Source organism: Limanda limanda, chromosome 21, assembly GCF_963576545.1.
Source record: "Limanda limanda chromosome 21, fLimLim1.1, whole genome shotgun sequence".
Lineage (NCBI taxonomy): Eukaryota > Metazoa > Chordata > Actinopteri > Pleuronectiformes > Pleuronectidae > Limanda > Limanda limanda.
Genome location: NC_083656.1, coordinates 11,425,121 through 11,443,766, shown reverse-complemented (window position 1 = coordinate 11,443,766; position 18,646 = coordinate 11,425,121). Strand labels below are relative to the sequence as shown.

Sequence of the window (18,646 nt, the reverse complement as noted above, 5' to 3'; positions counted from 1 at the left end):
CTTATCATCTGGAAGTTATGTCCCGCGTAATAGGCAACTGTAAAGAGTCCCCATGCATGAGGACCATGTCTTTTAATGTCGTCTCCTCTCGTCGAACAAGAAGATTATGTCAACTTACTTGATAAAAACACTCGACGCTGCAATATCACTCTGTTTTTACTCACTCGATATTATTCAGTGTGTAGAGAAGATGAAAGCATTAGGCTGCAGGGCAATTATGTTCAGGATGAAATATGTCACAGGAGTGTGGTTGGAGGATCCAAAGAAAATATGAATCCAGCTGGGGAAGCAAATATCAAATTCAGACCACCTTCCTCACACCAATAAGTTGAATACGCCACCTTATTATTATCATTCACATAATCATCATCATACTTGTGCTCGGAATGCTCAGCGTGTGCCTGCTTGGCCTTGATGTGCCTGATTAGCCGTGATGTGCCTCTCAGCAGCTTGACGTCCTTGTTGCAATGTCTCCCTCTGCAGGCAGGTGCTGGTAGTGCTGTCGCAGCTGGAAGGGAACGCCGGCTTCTCCATCACACACCGGCTCGCTCACCGCAAGGCAGCCCAGGCCTCTCTGGGGGACTGGACCCCCACCAAGGCCACCCACAGCCCGCAGCTCACGCCAGACATCGACGGCCTGCACCGGCCCCGGCCGCTATGACCACCGCCCACTTTCCCCCTGTACATACGCAGACTCCACATCAATGAACTGTCAAGACCACTGGAAAACCAGACCGGGGCGGGCGAGTGGCGTGCGCAGCCCTGAAACACAGACAGATGTGTATTTGTGTGTACCATTTTTTTTGGATGGACACACACATGAATGTATAGCATGAACGGGCAGCATTTATGCGCTCTCCCCCCCCACCCCCTCCTCCCAATGCTCCGCAAATGCTGAAATCTTCATCCGGCCCTCGTGCACTCTGTCCCTTGCCAAGTGGATGTGCCATGTCAGGAATAAATTAGGGAAGCGGGCCACGTGGAGTGACAGGGACGTACTCGCAGGACGATTATTTTACCAAGTCATCGGAGAGGATCCACTCTGAATTCTGGAGGTATTTTGTACAAGCGCTGTATGTGGCACGGATGTCAGCCCCGGGTTTTCATACGCTCGGAGACGACCCAGCTTCACAAAGCCCAGGGTGGGGCGCTGTAACTACTGAGCCGTATGCCTGCAACGATCGGACACCCCCCCACACCCCCATGTGATGCACAGAGACAGTTAACAAAGTGGGATACTTCAGTGGGATTTGTCTCACCCTGTCCTTGATGCGGTACTTAATGAGCCAAACCCAACTTCGAGTTTTACTCTTGGTTACACATGTTTTTTTTTTTTTTGTTTTTAAACAATACACTCAGTCGGTATCAGTCTTACTTCTTCAATACATGACCTTTGTTGCCGTTTTGTCCATATTTGTGTTTTTTTTCGAGATCGTCGAACAAGCCATCATTCATATCAGTACTGTGAGTCAACACTCTCCATCACCGCAGTGCTGTCAAAGCGCTCTGTAGCTCAGGACCAAACTCACAACCTTTACAGCTGGCTGGAGTGCAGCAGAAACCTCAGGCTGATTCAGTGACAGGTGTGTGTGGTAGCTGGAATCTCTTTATCTCTGTTTGTTCGTATAAAGAAACGCTCACTGGGAAGGATGTGGTGTAGATGGAGGTGTAGACGGCGGTGTTTTGCTTTAGGAGGTTTTGTCTTGAGGAGAACTGACACACAAGCCGTTTTCAGACTTGAATCCCGGACATTTTCCGCACAGTGGGGTCAAGGCTTTCTCCAGAGTTTGACTTTCACGTATGAAGAATGCAGCAGGAGATTCTCTGGTGAAAAACAACAGAACAAGCAGCATGTAGGAGACATAGGAGACGTATAAATTCGGCTGCAGAGAGAGTTTTCGTTTACAGCACCCTAATCACCAAAAGTTTTCAAGTCATGTTGTCTTTCTGAGTTGTCCTCTATGTCTATCTCTCGCTTGTCAGAAATGTCTCGTGCCCACTGAATCCTGCTGAGAATCTCCTGCACTATTGTCACATGGCTTCACTCAGACATTATCCCGAGGCTTTTACAAAGGGGTTGACAGAAGGAGAATGTTGTAGCAACTAACTCATATGTGCATGTCAGTAATCAGCTATAATGAAATCCCCATCTTCGTGTCCCCATCTACAATTTTGGCTTTTTATCGCTCCAGAGAAGAAAAAAACTAGTCTTTACCCTCTGAAATGAATTTCTCTCCACCTCAGTTTGAGGTCTAAATGCTGGAGGCGAGTCAGTTGATCCGTATTTGAACACACATCCTACAGAGTGACTTCATGCTGAATCCTGCACTTCTGCATCGTGACACCTCGAGCCTCCTTTTGTTTGGTTCTTTCCGGTACAGAAGGTCAGCGAGCATTCTGTTAGTACTTGCCGAGTAGTTGGAGAAGCGACTTGCTGTTTGAACACTCAGTCTGCCACAGGGGAGCTTTTAAGAGTTTACTCTGGGAGGTCAGGGACCCCTCTTTTGTTTGCTCGGGTGCAGCGCCAGCATCTGGGCCGTCCTCCCGCAAGAATACACTGACAGCACATTAGCGACAGCACCGAGTCCTCGTGTAATAACAAATCTCCATTTTTGTCAGACTGCATGCACACGCAATAAGAGAGACGAAGGGACTCCTGAGACGTGTTGTGACACAGAAAACGCTTTAGTTCTCTCTGAGTTTTTTCGTCTGCGTCGCTTCTCAGGATGTGTTCCCCCCCGCAGCTGTTTCACGCCCGCCCCACCCAGTTGTTTGTTCCTATTTATCCGCTGTCAAAGCCGTTAGTCATCTTTCGCTGAGGATCTTTCACTCGTCACCATGGCAACGTGGATGTAGAGGGAGGACTAATGCGGGTGCTACGACAAGTACCAAGTCGATGTCTTACTATTATCATCGTGACATGAGAAGAAAAAAAACTTGATAAGAAAATCCCTGGAGGACTATGATAGGACGATGACTGTTTTGGGAGAAGAAATTAATTTTGCGTGTCGATAAAGTTGTGGGTGTGAAGAGTTCCTCCGTGAGATGATTCGGCTCTCGACTTTGCGACCTTGAATTGAGCAAATGCTGAAATTCACGACACCTTCATTTGTACGAGAACTACTACAGCAGCGTTAACCTTTCTTGAAAGAAACCTGAAGCTGAAGTGACTGTAAATAAGTTTTTTCCCAAAGATACAGGACGTGTAATGACCACTTCCAGATGTCCCCAGCAGCTGTGGAGCGTCTAATTTATTCGTATAAGTGATTTGCAGGCCTGTTGTCTAATGAATGCTGTTGATGATCACTGCGTCGATGAATGACAAATAAAGGAATGTGATAATTTAAGGCTGTAGATTGAGCCCAGGGGGACGAGCTGGAGGAGAACGTGCACTGAAACACCTGCAAAGACGAGGCACCTCATTATTCAGTGCCGCTGCTGAATCACTTTACATTTACATTGAGATTGATTTTTGTTTTATACATTTTTATTTTTTTTTGTGTGTCATTATTGCCACTGTTGCTCTTGCTTGTGTCTTTTGAACTCACTCCCCTCCTGGTTGAAATTGTGGTGGGCACTCTTCTGTGCTTCAGCGGCGCCCCCTGCTGCTGAAGAGGCTGCGGCAAGCTGGGGAAAAGGTTCAAGAGGCCGACACGACGCCTTTTCTCTCTTTTCTCTCTTCTCCCATGTCTGGTTTCCTCCTTGTAAATTGTACAGACTGCAAATATAAGCCACAAAAAAAAATATTTAAAAAAATATTTGAAAAAGATCAACTGACCCTTTTAAACTTGTAAAATAAAAGACAAAAAGTATAATAGTAGAAATTAAAAACAATACAACCTAATGCTGAAAAATTGGATCTCTGATGAATGTGAGATATATTTTAACGATCTTTTCTGTGGGATGGATATGTGTATATGTGTACAAAACTTATGTATGTTTAATTTTCAATCTCAGGTTCCGATGGACCAAATAAATTTTTTTAAATTAAAAGTCAACGTTTGTCATTATTGTCATTGTAGAACAGTGGACAAGATGGTGAATATCTCATGTATCACACAGGGTTTTCTTCTCATTCGAGGGTGTTGTTGACTCTTTGTGTTACTCATCCATTCAAATGTGTCTCACACTATCAGAGAGGCTTGTGTTTGCTTGTGATTCACAGAAATGACCCGACGAGCTGCAGATCTTTCAAAAACTGAAATTGGTTTTGAAACTTTACACGTCCCGGCTGTTGCATTTAAAGAATAATGAACTGAAGTCAAAGCAGTCACGCTGCAGATACCTAAAGAGAATAAATTAACACATCAAAATTGTTTTTCATTCAATCGCACACTTGTTTACTTCACATTCACTGATTCGAGAAATCCCCTATCTGATGTGTCTTATCACTAACTCCTCTTTTCTCTTCCACCTGCATCCTCTCATCTCTCCCCTCATCCCAGCCGAGTGTGTGTGACATCTGAGGAATATATTTGGTCCTGCGCGCGTGTGTGTGTGTGTGTACGTGTCCCCCATAGTATGGCAAGCCGATTGAGCATTTATTCAAAATCCTTGATATCAAATTTCAGTCCCCTCCACTAGTTCGGTCTTTGTCTGCACTAGTTGGACGTTTGGTCGCACTAGTTCAGCATCTTACTGAACTAGTTGAAAAAAAAATCTAACTAGTCACTCTTTTTCAGCAACTAGTGGCACTTTTGGTCAACTAGTTACAACAGAAACCTTACTAGTAACACTGTGCGCTGCACTAGTAGAGCCAAAGTCTCCACTAGGGGGCTTTTTGCTGTACTAGTGGCCCTCTGGACCGAACTAGTAAGGCTGAAAGTGTTACTAGCTAACAAGTGAGCTGCAAAAGCTCTGACATGTAAGCTAGTCAAACATGGATTCAGCTCACTTGTTAACTAGTGGCCTCCAATTTGCTGCAGTAGTTAACTAGTGGGAGCCCAAATGCACACTTGCAAACTAGTGCAGCCAAAATCCTCACTAGTTAACAAGTTAACACCTTTTTTGCACCTTGCTAGCTAACTAGTGAGGTGCAAAATGTTTACTAGTAAGCTAGTGGGCTTGAAATGTGCAGTAGTTTGCTAGTTGCAGTGTTTTTTGACTGTACGAGCTAACTAGTGAGGCTGTAAGGGCTTACTAGTATGCAAGTGGCAGCCAAAATGCCTACTAGCTCACTTGTTACACTCCTGGACACACATGCAAATGAGGGGATTAAAATCGAAGCTTCCTATTGGCTCTCCAGCAAGAGCTCCACCCAGCAGAAATTTAACCCTATAAAGCCTGATGAGGTTTCACTGCTGTGAACGGCCAGCTCCTTGGTTACTATCCAAACAGAATAAAGCACGTACATGTGTGTGTGCGTCAGATTCATTATTTTTTTTGAACAACAATGAAACAAAGGTGAAAATGTTTTAGCACTTATTCTTATTTTGAACAGATTCCTAATAGATGTACAGAAAAGTCAAATCTCAGCTCTAGATGAACATTATTAACAGCTTAATCAAAATATCCAATAAATCGTGGTACTTTACAGAAAACACTTCAAGTCATAATCTATATTCAATCTAATAAGTGACAGGGTTTTCAGTCCGTGAATCCAATAGTGTTCCCTCCTCTTACTGGAAAGGGAAACGTCCAAGCTTCCTCCTGTTGAGGGGAGTGATACCGTCTCAATACCGATATTAATTACTGGCATCACAGCAGCAGCACAAACTGCACTGACATGATCATCACTAAACACAGTGCAGGTGTTAGGGTTGCCACCATTGAGGGTTGAATAACCGGGCAGCGATATCCTGCTTTCACGGAGGAATAACGCACGCAGCCGTCATCAGTGTTTACCTGAACTGGAAGTGATTCACTTTATTGGGCACGCTCCAGTCATTTCATAATAAAGCATCGACTTTAGTAGAAGGGCTCATATTAACAGAAACCTAACAACAGGTCTATACAATACAGCCCCCTCCTCCATTCATGTTTTGATATTTCAAGTTTTTTATAGTCCCAGGACTCGGGAGACTCGGGAGTGTCCAGAGGTCAAAACCTGCCTCTTTAAAAAAATCCCACATCAGTAAAGTCCATTTCAATTATTTTCTGCTGGCATTACAGGCGCCTGTACTGTCTGCAGAATATAATTGAAATGGATACCTACTTATCTGAAGGTGCAGAAATTATCCAAATACAGGAATATTCCATTGTAGGCCCACTGAAGGTATAATGCTATTATATTATGAACAACAATCTGATTTATGTTTAGAGGTCAGTGTATGTTGACCTGCTGCAGTATTTACTATCGCCAGGAGGTGGCAGTGGTAAATTATCTGAGTAGCTTTTCTTTACTACTTTTCAATTGAAAACTTGCCATATCAAGTGAATAAGGCAATGACTAAACTAATGATAAAATATTGTGTTCACTGTTCACAGGAATTACACATCTGTTAACATCCAGAACGTTATTTCACATATCTAAGGATGTCAACCATGTACTGTTTCATATGCTAATCACCTTCACTCTGCTTCCTACACCCTAACCACCAGCTGCAAGACCCCCCACCAAACTTGCCTCAGTTTAAAACGAAAATCTGGTTTTAACATGGTGGACGCCGTCTTGAGACGTATCAGAAGACGATGTATTGCAATCGAACAAGCATATCACCAAGGATCTGCAGGTCGCAGAGAAGTGCATGCTATCGACAACTCTATTGCTAACCTGAGAAGAGTTGAAGTTAATATTAGCCCTGAGGCTATGCAGGGTATATTTCAGAGTCTCACAAATCTCAGAGATATCATTGCTGCGCCGTCAGCATCCAATGCACTCCGTGTTGGTTCCCATGCAGCGCATCGTTTGCATACAGGTAGGCTGACTTATGTACAAATATTTAACTGTCTCTGTTCGTCAGATATGGACTCATTTGATTTTATAGTAGAAAGGGATGCTAAAATGAAATACGTACCTCATCCCCACGTGTGCATAGTATTGATATTTTGTTGTTGTAGTATACAACATAGACCACTCTGTTAATCACCCGTTCTTTTAAAATGCATTAACATATAGCTAGACTACTGGGCATACAGGCTTTGCTGAGGACATATTGTGAATTCAACTTGAACCTGGGAAAATTGGAGTGTTTAGGAAGACAAAAGATGTGGAATAATTACAATATTTGTGGTAGAGGAAGGGGGTACAGCAAACCAACTTTGTCCTTGTTCGTCTGGGCTTCATGACATGTTTAATTAAATTAGCCTATTATAGTGATCATTCATTTATTGATATTCCTTAATTGTTTTATTTCCCTATTTTAGGAAGACGAGGGAGACCTGCCCTGGACATTACAAGGGAGCAAATTGAGCTGCTTCTCACTCAAGGCTTTACAGTGAGAGCCATGGCAAGGATGTTGGGCTGTTCCTCCTCATACCTGCATAAAAAAATGAGGTCTTTTCAGCTTTCAGTGGGAAAGAGATTCACTCCCATTAGTGATGATAACCTGGAGGAGCACGTCAGGAGACTCCACAGCCTGTTTCCAAGATCAGGCTCAGAAGTAAGCATTCTACAACATATTCGCTTGTAGGTGTTATGTGTATCACTTATATAACAAATGTGCTGTATCCTAATTGTCTTTAATTATGAACTCCATTCAGATGATGAGGGCATACCTGCATGCCGACGGGATTGTGGTACAAAGAAGAAGAGTTCGAGAGACCCTCAATCGCATTGATCCAGCTGCTGCAGCCCAGAGATGGAGCCAGACAGTGGCAAGGAGAACATACTATGTGCCATTCCCGAATAGTTTGTGGCACATAGATGGCCATATGCGTCTAATTCGGTAATCAGGGGTCAGCTCTTGCATTTCTTTTACTGGTGGGAGTATTAGGGGCCATATTGGATGGCTAGTGACCACTCAATTTCACTGCGCATGCGTTTAAAGTACAACTCTTACGTAATATGACCTCTTCAAATCCAGCCTCGTTCACCTTCCTCTTCCACTTTCTTAATCTCAATCTTTTCTCATCCAAAACATTTTTATTTATTATGAATCTGTTGGTGAAAATGTAAAAATTGTTTACAGGTAATGAGGTAAACCATTATTCTTTTTCCCCCCATTGTTTTACAGGTGGGGGTTTGTGACGCATGCTGGTATTGACGGGAACTCCAGACTAATAACTTACATCAACTGCAGCACAGATAACACAGCTTTGACAGTTGTGACATACTTTGTTCGAGCCACCTGCCTTTATGGGTTACCCTCCAGAGTGAGATCAGACCACGGAGGGGAAAACACTCTGGTTGCTCTTTTAATGAACCTTCTGCAGGGACAAGGTGGACATGCAAGGCACATTACAGGCCGGTCGGTGCACAACCAACGTATTGAACGTCTTTGGAGAGATGTTTTCCTGCAGGTTGTGCACTACTTCTACACACTTTTCCATTCGTTTGAAGATGAACAAATATTGAATCCTGAATGTAACACTCAGATAATGGCACTACAAATAGTGTATAAGCCAGAAATCCAAAAACGTCTAGACTTTTTCCGACGCGCTTGGAACAACCATAGACTCAGATCGGCTCACAACCATACACCAACACAAATTTGGATGGAGGGCATGTTAGCCAACAGTGAGCAGGACTCTACAGCTCTCAACAACATCTTTGGAGATAACCCTTACAGCCAAGAAAATCTGGAAGCTGGCTTGGCAAGACATGGCATACAGCTTGCCCAGTTACAAGCGAATAGCGAAGATCTTGAACGAGCAGTTATTGTGTCACCACCACTCAATAACCTAAGCTTTGAACAACAGCAGGAACTGCAGAATGCAATGGATGCAACACCAGATTTAAAGGAAAAGTATCAGGTGTGTGCTAGGGAGATTCAAAACTTTATCAATGAACAGAACATTAGTAACATGTAACATTATTAGTGAGCATAATAAACAAACAAACACACACAAAACTTGAACAACAGCAGGAACTGCAGAATGCAATGGATGCAACAACAAATTTAAAGCAAAATTATCAGGTGTGTGCTAGGGAGATTCAAAACTTTATCAATGAACAGAACATTGTTAACATGAAACATTATTAGTGAGCATAATAAACAAACAAGCACACACAAAACTTGAACAACAGCAGGAACTGCAGAATGCAATGGATGCAACAACAAATTTAAAGGAAAAGTATCAGGTGTGTGCTAGGGAGATTCAAAACTTTATCAATGAACAGAACATTGTTAACATGTAATATTATTAGTGACCATAACAAGCAAACAAACACACACAACTCTTTAACAAATTATGAAACTACTCCCTGAAAGTTACTAAACCTTGCCGAATCCCATCGATTCCCGAAGTGCTTGAAAAAGCATCTGGTGGAGTTCCTCCTCCTCCGTGATGCCTCTCGGCAGGTACAAGCACATCATGCAAGTTGATGCATATGGCATCCGACGCTGGCCTTCCTCTTGCCGGAAAAAGTCTATGCTGGGCTTGTTTGTGAAGCCCAGCGCCGGAACCTCATCCGCTCCAGTTATGAAGATTAGAAGCTCTTCATAGGTTAGTTCACTTTCTTTGTCTGCCATGAAAAAAGTAAAATATAAGTAACATTTGCATTCATGTATAAAATCGATTGTCTAACAAGACTATATTTCATGCCAGCCCTTTCTCAAAAATGTAGGTTATGTGAATGTAACAGATAGTAAGTAACCTCAGTAATTAAAAATGTTCTTATGGTTTGTGTAGTTTTATAATGTATATTAATTAATAAATATTAATTGAAACCAAAATCTTTCACCAGTTTTACGTTACTTTTTCTTGGTATTGGGAGTATAGTATTAATTTGCATTTCTTTACTTTTGTTTTGTAATTTTTTGACAAACGTTGAGCTTTTATTTTGAGGGTTGGAGTATGTACCACATAAGTTTCAGTCTCTCATCAGTCTGCGCTGTATTTGACTGCGTTAGGAGTGTTGATGGGAAGAGATAAATCCATGTGACAGCCTTTTAGCTTCTTTTGTTATATCACAGGAATAAACCTGAGTTCAGCAATATATCCCTGTTTCCAGCATGTCATTGTGCACCCGGACACAATGCAGTGTGGTCTGGACCTGCAGTCTCGTTCTGGCTTCATAAACATGACAGGCTTTACAGTTCAGGTTTGACACAAAAGGTACAGTTGATGACATAAAAACTTTAATGTTGCCATTGCTCTAATGGCTTTGGCTACATTGGCATAACATAACTTGCATTGTTAGAAATCTGAAAAAATTCCCCAAATTATACTATGAATATTTGCCATCTTTCATAGTACATTTCAAGTGTGCCTTTATGTTAATGTATTGTGTAATTTATTTTGATAAGATTTCCTAATTATTGCCGCACAATTTTCCCAAAGGAATACAATGTACATTCAATCTTGTTTAGCACCATCTCCCAGCAGTAGATGGTGTCCTCCTCTGCATCACGATCGTTGCTACCACTACTGCTGTAGCTGTACAGGAAAATGGCCTTAAAGGCTTCCTTGGATAACGGTTCCTGCATGTTTGTAAATAACGGCAGGAACGCTATCCAGTTTGCCTTTACGATGTCCCACAGTTGCCCAAACGCATTCACTCCATCAGTGAACTGATGGATCATCTTGGCCGTTCTATAAACCAACAGAGACATAACACGTACATATAATTAAATAATAGGTTAATAAAAAAAGTATTAACCTCTGTCCCAAATGAACAAATACATGTATAAACATTTCTCACTGATTCCAAACTTCTGAATATTACCAAGTCACAATGCTTTTTGACTACTATTGTGTTGTACAATAAAGCTTATTTCATTTGTGTATGCGTTTACCGAAGGAAGATGTAGTGCTTCACCACATAGGAGTAGATTCTTGGGATGTCTGCTAATGATGCACTGAATATCCCTGGGACGCCGCACTCAGCGATCCAGTCACCTAATTCCTGCTGAAGTGCAGTCAGGTCCCCTGCAGTCTTGCACTGTTGTATCTTAGAGAGAAATCTGAGTGAGAACAATGTTGCTGGAGTTTCAGATTGAGCAATTATTTGTCATGCAGTAGTCATTTAGTATAAACGCTGTTTAATGCTTTTGTCAACTTTGAACAGAAGTTTAAAACAAATTTTTGGTTTTAAATCCCAATAAATCTTGACATGATAATAAGCACCCTTTCAACTTTGCTTTGGACCTCTGGGTCAGGCAGCACATGCCAGTCAAACTGGTCCAGTTGGGGATCCTGACCACACATCAGCAGAAAGAGGCTGGGATCCAGGGCTTTGAGGCACGGACATCTGTGGGCAACAGACCAGGCGATCAGTTGGCCAGCTTTATAATACTTCCCCTGGTCCAATGCTGCCTGATCATAAGCGAGAAAGACCTGGCCGGCCTTTCCCTCAAAAATTCCCAGAGAGGTCTGAACCTCTATCATCAAGAGTCTAGAAGAAATCAACAGAAAAGAGAAATATAAGAATTTGTTTTACTGTGCAGTTAACCTGAAAACATGCAAAAAAAATTATTCTACATTTAATAAATTACTTGAGGTATTCAGACCTGAAAAACTCTCGCTGTGGCCCCCCCATGTCATCAGCCTCTTCTCCCACAAACTCAATATGAGGTGAGTGTGTCCAAGAGAAATTGACTCTGGAGATGGCCTTCATAGCCCCCTCCAGAAGCCTCTTCCTCCTGATGGAGATGGTGGATCCCAGGCCACCACAAAGGTGATCCTCATGGTATTTATTCAAAAAGATTCCAAGATCCACTTCTTCCTAAAGTATATAAAATGTATGAAGTACATCATGCATCATTGAAAAAACGGGCAATATACAATTTTTTTCATTGTAAGTACGTGGATGTAATGAAAAATTCTTTAATAAAAAACCTACCACTACTCTTGAATGCACAAAATTAAATAAAACTTACCAATGGAGGACCGTCACTTTCCATGGGAATTGAAAGACTCCCGTCCTCGTCCTCATCCCCATCCTCTGAGTCCATGAGGAAGTCATTGATGGGAGTACTAAACAAATCAGATTTTGTTCATTCAAAGTGTCAGTATTACATATTCAGGCTTGTCAAAAACTAATTTCAAACCTCTCTGTAAAATATATGTAGTAGATGAGTATTGACAGTGTTTATGGGTGGAAAAAGAAGTGTCACACATGGTTCTACTTTGTAAACTTGAATATACTGTACCTGATCAGTGGTGCCACCCTTGATCTTCTATAAAACACCTTGAAAGTACAAAGACTGCATGAAATAATAATATCTAAACACATCAATATTTGAATAATATATTTAATACCACATTTGAAGAAAAATTTAACTACAGTATATTCGTCCAGATTCTTACTTCTGGGGTCCCAGCATTTAGCCACTCTGATGGATCCAAACTTGCCTCCTGTTGATTGACAAGATTTAGCATTTATTCCAACTGTCTTTTATTGAGGTTAGATTTGAAAATTGAACAGATGGCTTTTTAACCCACTCTTCAACATTAAGATTGCTCTTTACTTTAATATGAATAATCAAAACAACATTCAAAATAAAGGGCTCCAGACTAACTTTTCCCTCTACACAATCATATTTTAACCTTTAATAATTTAGCCCCAGGACCCTTTTAATACCAGGTCTCGGTATCAACCCCTCGCTCCTTCCTGGTGTTTCACATGATATATGACCTAGTCATAAAAAATATGGTCGCAGTTTGGAGCCCTAAAATATATTATTGTTTTGCAATAACTTACGTGTGATGAGCTTCCATCAGGCTCAGTAGGAACAGGTTCTGTGACCTGAGGGACAGGGAGTGAGGCCGGAGGTGTGATGGCTGATGTTGATGCGGCGGATTGGGATGGACCTGGTAGACTGATTTCAGCTTCTGAGACCTAGATGGACAAAACAAAGGGCCTAATTAGTCATTATTATCAAGGTGCTAATATTCAAAAGGAGTGTTGGCCAAAAAGAACAACAAAATCTTACCTGTACAGGCATTGTTATATTTGCCTGGGGAATTATATAAAGCCGGCTTCTTCCAACAACTGCCTTCAGCTCCTTCAATGTATTTGCCTGAATTATTGTGAGTACCCTGCTCTTATCAGCTCTTGCCAGCTGAAATCCAATTACATTGAGGCTGACTGCTGGAAAGCTCTGGCAAATGTAATTGTTTAATTCGGAAAGGGTCCATGATAGTTGTAGGACACTCACATGACTCGGGCCACCTGGAAAAAAAAAAAAAAAAAAAGTGTCAATATGATGTCAATATACTGAATCAAAGTACTGTGTCTTATTAGCTATTGACTAACAGTTAAATCGAAGCCTTATTGTATATTTGGTGAGCCATGCTGTGTGAACTCCACTTTAAATTGCATTGAGGATGTCCTTCAGCTCAACCAAACTTAAGTCATAACCTTTGGCCCTGCCAATGAACTACTCATCCCCTATTTCGCCTCACCCCCTAAGATCCACTGACCACTCAACAGTTACCATTCCACTCACAAAGTTAAAAACCATAGGTGATCAGGCTTTTTCCGTGTTGGCCCTAAATTGTGGAATTGTTAGCCTCTAACAATTAGATCTCTCATTGATGTCTTTAAAAACCTGTATTAAGACCAATCTCTTATCTTTAGCCTTCAGATTGTCATCACAATGACTTACTTGAATACATCCTGGCTTTTTTATTTTGGTATTTTATCTGTTGCTTGTGCCGCAATTTGATCAGTGATCATTTCAGTGTTTTATATATTTGTTCGATTGTTATTATCTTCAAGCTATTTTTTATCTCTGTAAAGCATTTTGGTCAACTTCTGTCATTTTTAAATGTGCTCTATAAATAAGTTTATTTGTTATGTATTGAGCACATGATGTCAATATCTGTGCTATATACACAACAAGGGCTTCATGATCAAATTTATTGTTTGGATTTTTACGGTGTTTGATTGACCAAATTAGTCACTCACTATACGTGCAAGATAAATGGGATAATGAAATCATGTCACTTTAAAGATGTAAGACTGTACGTATACGTAGGCTGAGGTTTTATATATTTATACTCTGATATGCATTTTGATGCATTTATCTCTTGCAGCAAATTAGTGCCTTTCATTGTTTTTTCACATTGCACACTGGCCAAAGAGATGTAAATACACTTTATATCCAACACTTGCAGATCAGCTGTTGATGGAAGTACAATTCCTGTTTAAATAAATAAATAAGATTGAAGTTCATGCTCACATAAATATCAACAGAGTGTGTACATTAACGTTACCTAAGCCGATTGTGCTTAGTTTGCAGCATTCGGTGTATGAGGGAAGGACAGCTTGGTCTGCATTTTGCAGCAGGAAGAGCCTTACTCGCCAAAGACCGGGTGTCCTATTTGCAGATGCTTCTGTACAAAAAACAATGTGGTTATACAACTTTGCCAGTAGCACCTATATGAAATTAGGAATTTTAATTTCACTTTTACTTCGCTGAGTACAGTTTGGCCAGGAGAAAACATATGCATGACCATTTTCTTATGTCTGAGCCCCAGACATACATGTTACTAGTCATATGATAGGTTGTATTCTCTCTGCTGTTATGTCCCTGTCGACAGTACAGCACCTCATATTTAATAACTACAAAAAAAATCTGAAAACCCCTCTGACATCAAGAAGCTTGTCCCCCTTGAAGCACTGTATAATCAAGTTATCATATTCATGTGGTGATAAGAAAGAGGAGCTTCTCCAAAAGTTATATTAGTATTCCCATGATAATATGATCCAGTATTGCATTCATATAACCACTAGGGCTCTGCTCCTCTCTGAGTCTCTAACGTTCGCGCGCTGAGAGAGAGAGAGAGAGAGAGAGAGAGAGAGAGAGAGAGAGAGAGAGAGAGAGAGAGAGAGAGAGAGAGAGAGAGAAGAAATGGGGTCTGTGGGTGCGCTGTTACTTCTCTTTTCTCCCTATTCTATCGCGCACGTTGATAACGAAATGACGATAAAGTTTTCTCCCATCACCACATTACTTTTTTTAGGCTAGAACAGCAAGCTAATGCTAACGCTAGCTAACTGTTCTAGCTCTAACAGGTCGTGAAAAACACCTTACATAATGACTTCAGAAGCCACTTGAAAGTTAGAAGTGACAGTGAAAAGGACAATATTGAAATGAACTCAGTAAACGTTTTAAACTGATACAAATCCTACTTTTAGAATGCTAGGTAACAGTTAGCCTAAACTTACCTGCCATGTGGCCTGCTCTTCTCCGCCTCCGAAACGTGCTTCTAGTCACTGACAGCAGGTTGTCCTCGTTCCTCCGGGAACCCAGTTCCCGTCTCGCAGTATCAAGCGCGTTTAGAACTCGATTAATAACTGTATTAAAACTACTGTCAGTAGGATTGTCCTGAGATGTCCCGCTCATGATAACAGAGTACCTGCCTTCAAGCTCTGTGTTTTTGCCGCCCCCTTCTGGCTATATTTGACCATGTAAATGTGCACAAAAGCCCCTTCAGCCTCAATATGTGCAGAGTGTGCTATATAAGGATATAATCAGAATAATGAAGTCGAAATTACGAATCAAGTGCTGCATCATGATTGATTGTTTAATATGGTAATCAAGATCTATCTGTCCATCTGACTTATCAATATAATATAAAGTGGTACAAGATTCAATTGATTAACTGGTATGGCTGGATGTGAAACATTGTTAGATTTCAGTTACAAGATATTCTAATATCTTGTAAAAATCTAGAAATTAGTACATAAAGCATTAAGTAATCAAAAGGCACTTCTGGCAAGAATGAGTGTTATAATATGGGAAATATATTTAAGTGTGTATTTACAGACGTCAGTATAAATATAATATTGATGTTACATAAATTTTGCTTCTCATGTGTGCATTAAGCTGTTGGACATTTAATCTTCCACAAAGCTTTCATTTAATTGGCATTTCATAATATAACACAATAAAACTTATGAACACACCTCCTGAAATGAGTGCTCCTAAAACTGAAGCAACTATTCAGAGCTGGCACTTTAAGGCTTTGAAACACAGTTTGAACACTGACCAATCAAAATCCTTGTCCCGCCTGCCTCATTTGCTTACAGTCCACTTGTTAACTAGTGGACATTTGCGCCCCACTAGCTCAGTAGTGGCTGCATTGGCAGTTTCCATGTTAACTAGTGAGGCACAATTGTCCACTAGTCAAACTAGTGAGGTTGTTTTATACCTTACTAGTTAACTGATGAGGCTCTAAATGGCTCACTTGCATACTAGTGAAGCCTAAAAGTCCACTAGTGAGCTTGTTAGGGTCTTTTTTTGCCGTACCAGTGAGCTAGTTACAGTCACATTATTTCACTTGTTAACTAGTAAGGTCCAAAAAGAGCCACTAGTTAACGAGTGACACTGATGTTTCCCTGACTAGGTGACTAGTGAAAGACATTTTGTCTCACTAGTTCGACTCTGAACAGAACATGTAGGGACTTTGACCGAACATGTTGAACATTTTTCTTACATGTTGGGCATTTTCTTCAACTAGTTGAGCTGTACTCAGAACCAGTGAACGACTGTACGCAACTAGTAAGACATTTGATCGACATGTTGGGCTATTTGTCCAACTTGTTGACATTTTGGGCCCACTAGTTGAGTTTATCATCTCACTAGTTGGACAAAACTGCTCACTAGTCGACATGTGTACGCAACTAGTTGACTATTGCACGTCACTAAACAAAGGGCTTATCCTTTTTCATTAATATGTTATATGATAACATCATTACAATATCATGTCACTATACTTGAAACTAAACATGACAATAGTTCACAGTATAACTTGAACTTCATTCACATATGAATTGGCTTTTCAAATTATATGCACCTGCAGTGCACTTGCATATTAAACCATATCTATTTGCTATTTAACATAAGCTGCGTGGCTGAACCTTAAACACTTAGTGGCATACTATTTTAACAGGCTGCCTAAAGTTCGTTGTAACATTAATAATCACTATATTATTACTCCGATTGGTTTTAAAGAGGTAATCTTTCAAATAGCATCTTAACAGCAGTATTAGTTCTTGCCCACGTTCGCTAGCATGATGCTAATAGTTCGCTAGCATGATGCTAATCGTGACTAGCAGTGACTACTTGTATGCTCACTCACCTGAGTTTTCAGTAGCAGATAACTATGGAATCACTTCCGTTGACACTCTCAAGTTGGACGTCTAGTTAAAAAATAACCTTATTAGTATAATAACAGGTAGACTATGTTAATATTTCGAGTGTTTAATGTTATCTCATACCGAAATCCGGGACCTTCAGGTATCATGAAGAAATCCTAGGAGAAAAGGGCTTCTTGTTCGTGGGGGGTTCCATTTGCTAAAACGCATAGTGCGCCCCCCTTTGGTGGGTGGTTATACTACTCCTTAGGTTAAAAATGGAAGCAGTGCTCATGTGTGCTCATGTTTTATGATACAGTAAATGGTTGACATCCTAAGATATATGAAATAGCGTTCTGGATGTTAACAGATGTGTAATTCCTATGAACACAGTATTGTATTATCACTAGTTTAGTCATTTCCTTATTCATTTGTATAATACAAGTTTTCAATTGAAAAGTAGTAAAGAAAATCTACTCTGCCATCTACTGGCGATAGCAAATACTGCAGCAGATCAACATACACTGACCTCCAAATAAAATCAGATTAGTTATTCATAATATAATAGCATTATACCTTCAGTGGGCCTACAATGGAATATTCCTGTATTTGGATAATTTCTGCACCTTCAGATAATTTTTTTGTATCCATTTCAATTATATTCTGCAGGCAGTACAGGCGCCTGTAATGCCAGCAGAATATAATTGAAATGGACTTTACTGATGTGGGATTTTCAAAGAGGCAGGAGGGAAAACTATTGGATTCACGGACTGAAAACCCTGTCACTTATTAGATTGAATATAGATTATGACTTGAAGTGTTTTCTGTAAAGTACCACGATTTATTGGATATTTTGATTAAGCTGTTAATAATGTTCATCTAGAGCTGAGATTTGACTTTTCTGTACATCTATTAGGAATCTGTTCAAAATAAGAATAAGTGCTAAAACATTTTCACCTTTGTTTCATTGTTGTTCAAAAAAAATAATGAATCTGACGCACACACACATGTACGTGCTTTATTCTGTTTGGATAGTAACCAAGGAGCTGGCCGTTCACAGCAGTGAAACCTCATCAGGCTTTATAGGGTTAAATTTCTGCTGGGTGGAGCTCTTGCTGGAGAGCCAATAGGAAGCTTCGATTTTAATCCCCTCATTTGCATGTGTGTCCAGGAGTGTAACAAGTGAGCTAGTAGGCATTTTGGCTGCCACTTGCATACTAGTAAGCCCTTACAGCCTCACTAGTTAGCTCGTACAGTCAAAAAACACTGCAACTAGCAAACTACTGCACATTTCAAGCCCACTAGCTTACTAGTAAACATTTTGCACCTCACTAGTTAGCTAGCAAGGTGCAAAAAAGGTGTTAACTAGTTAACTAGTGAAGATTTTGGCTGCACTAGTTTGCAAGTGTGCATTTGGGCTCCCACTAGTTAACTACTGCAGCAAATTGGAGGCCACTAGTTAACAAGTGAGCTGAATCCATGTTTGACTAGCTTACATGTCAGAGCTTTTGCAGCTCACTT

At 40.7% G+C, this 18,646-nt stretch overlaps 1 protein-coding gene and 1 long non-coding RNA gene across 2 annotated transcripts in view; one reads left to right on the top strand and one right to left on the bottom strand.

The window, feature by feature from the left end:
- capn15 (calpain 15) overlaps positions 1–3,963 on the top strand; it is a 36,801-nt gene extending 32,838 nt beyond the window's left edge. Inside the window, exon 12 of the mRNA XM_061095120.1 lies at positions 484–3,963. Within this exon, the coding sequence (XP_060951103.1) occupies positions 484–661 (178 nt within the window). The 3' untranslated portion in view covers positions 662–3,963. The remainder of the gene's footprint in view (positions 1–483) is intronic.
- On the bottom strand, positions 3,452–17,329 carry LOC133027942 (uncharacterized). Its single transcript, XR_009683287.1, has 3 exons — positions 17,270–17,329; positions 17,131–17,191; positions 3,452–3,718 (listed from the first exon to the last, which is right to left on the bottom strand). It is a non-coding gene; the product is annotated as an uncharacterized LOC133027942 (long non-coding RNA).
- Between the last annotated feature and the right edge of the window lie 1,317 nt (positions 17,330–18,646).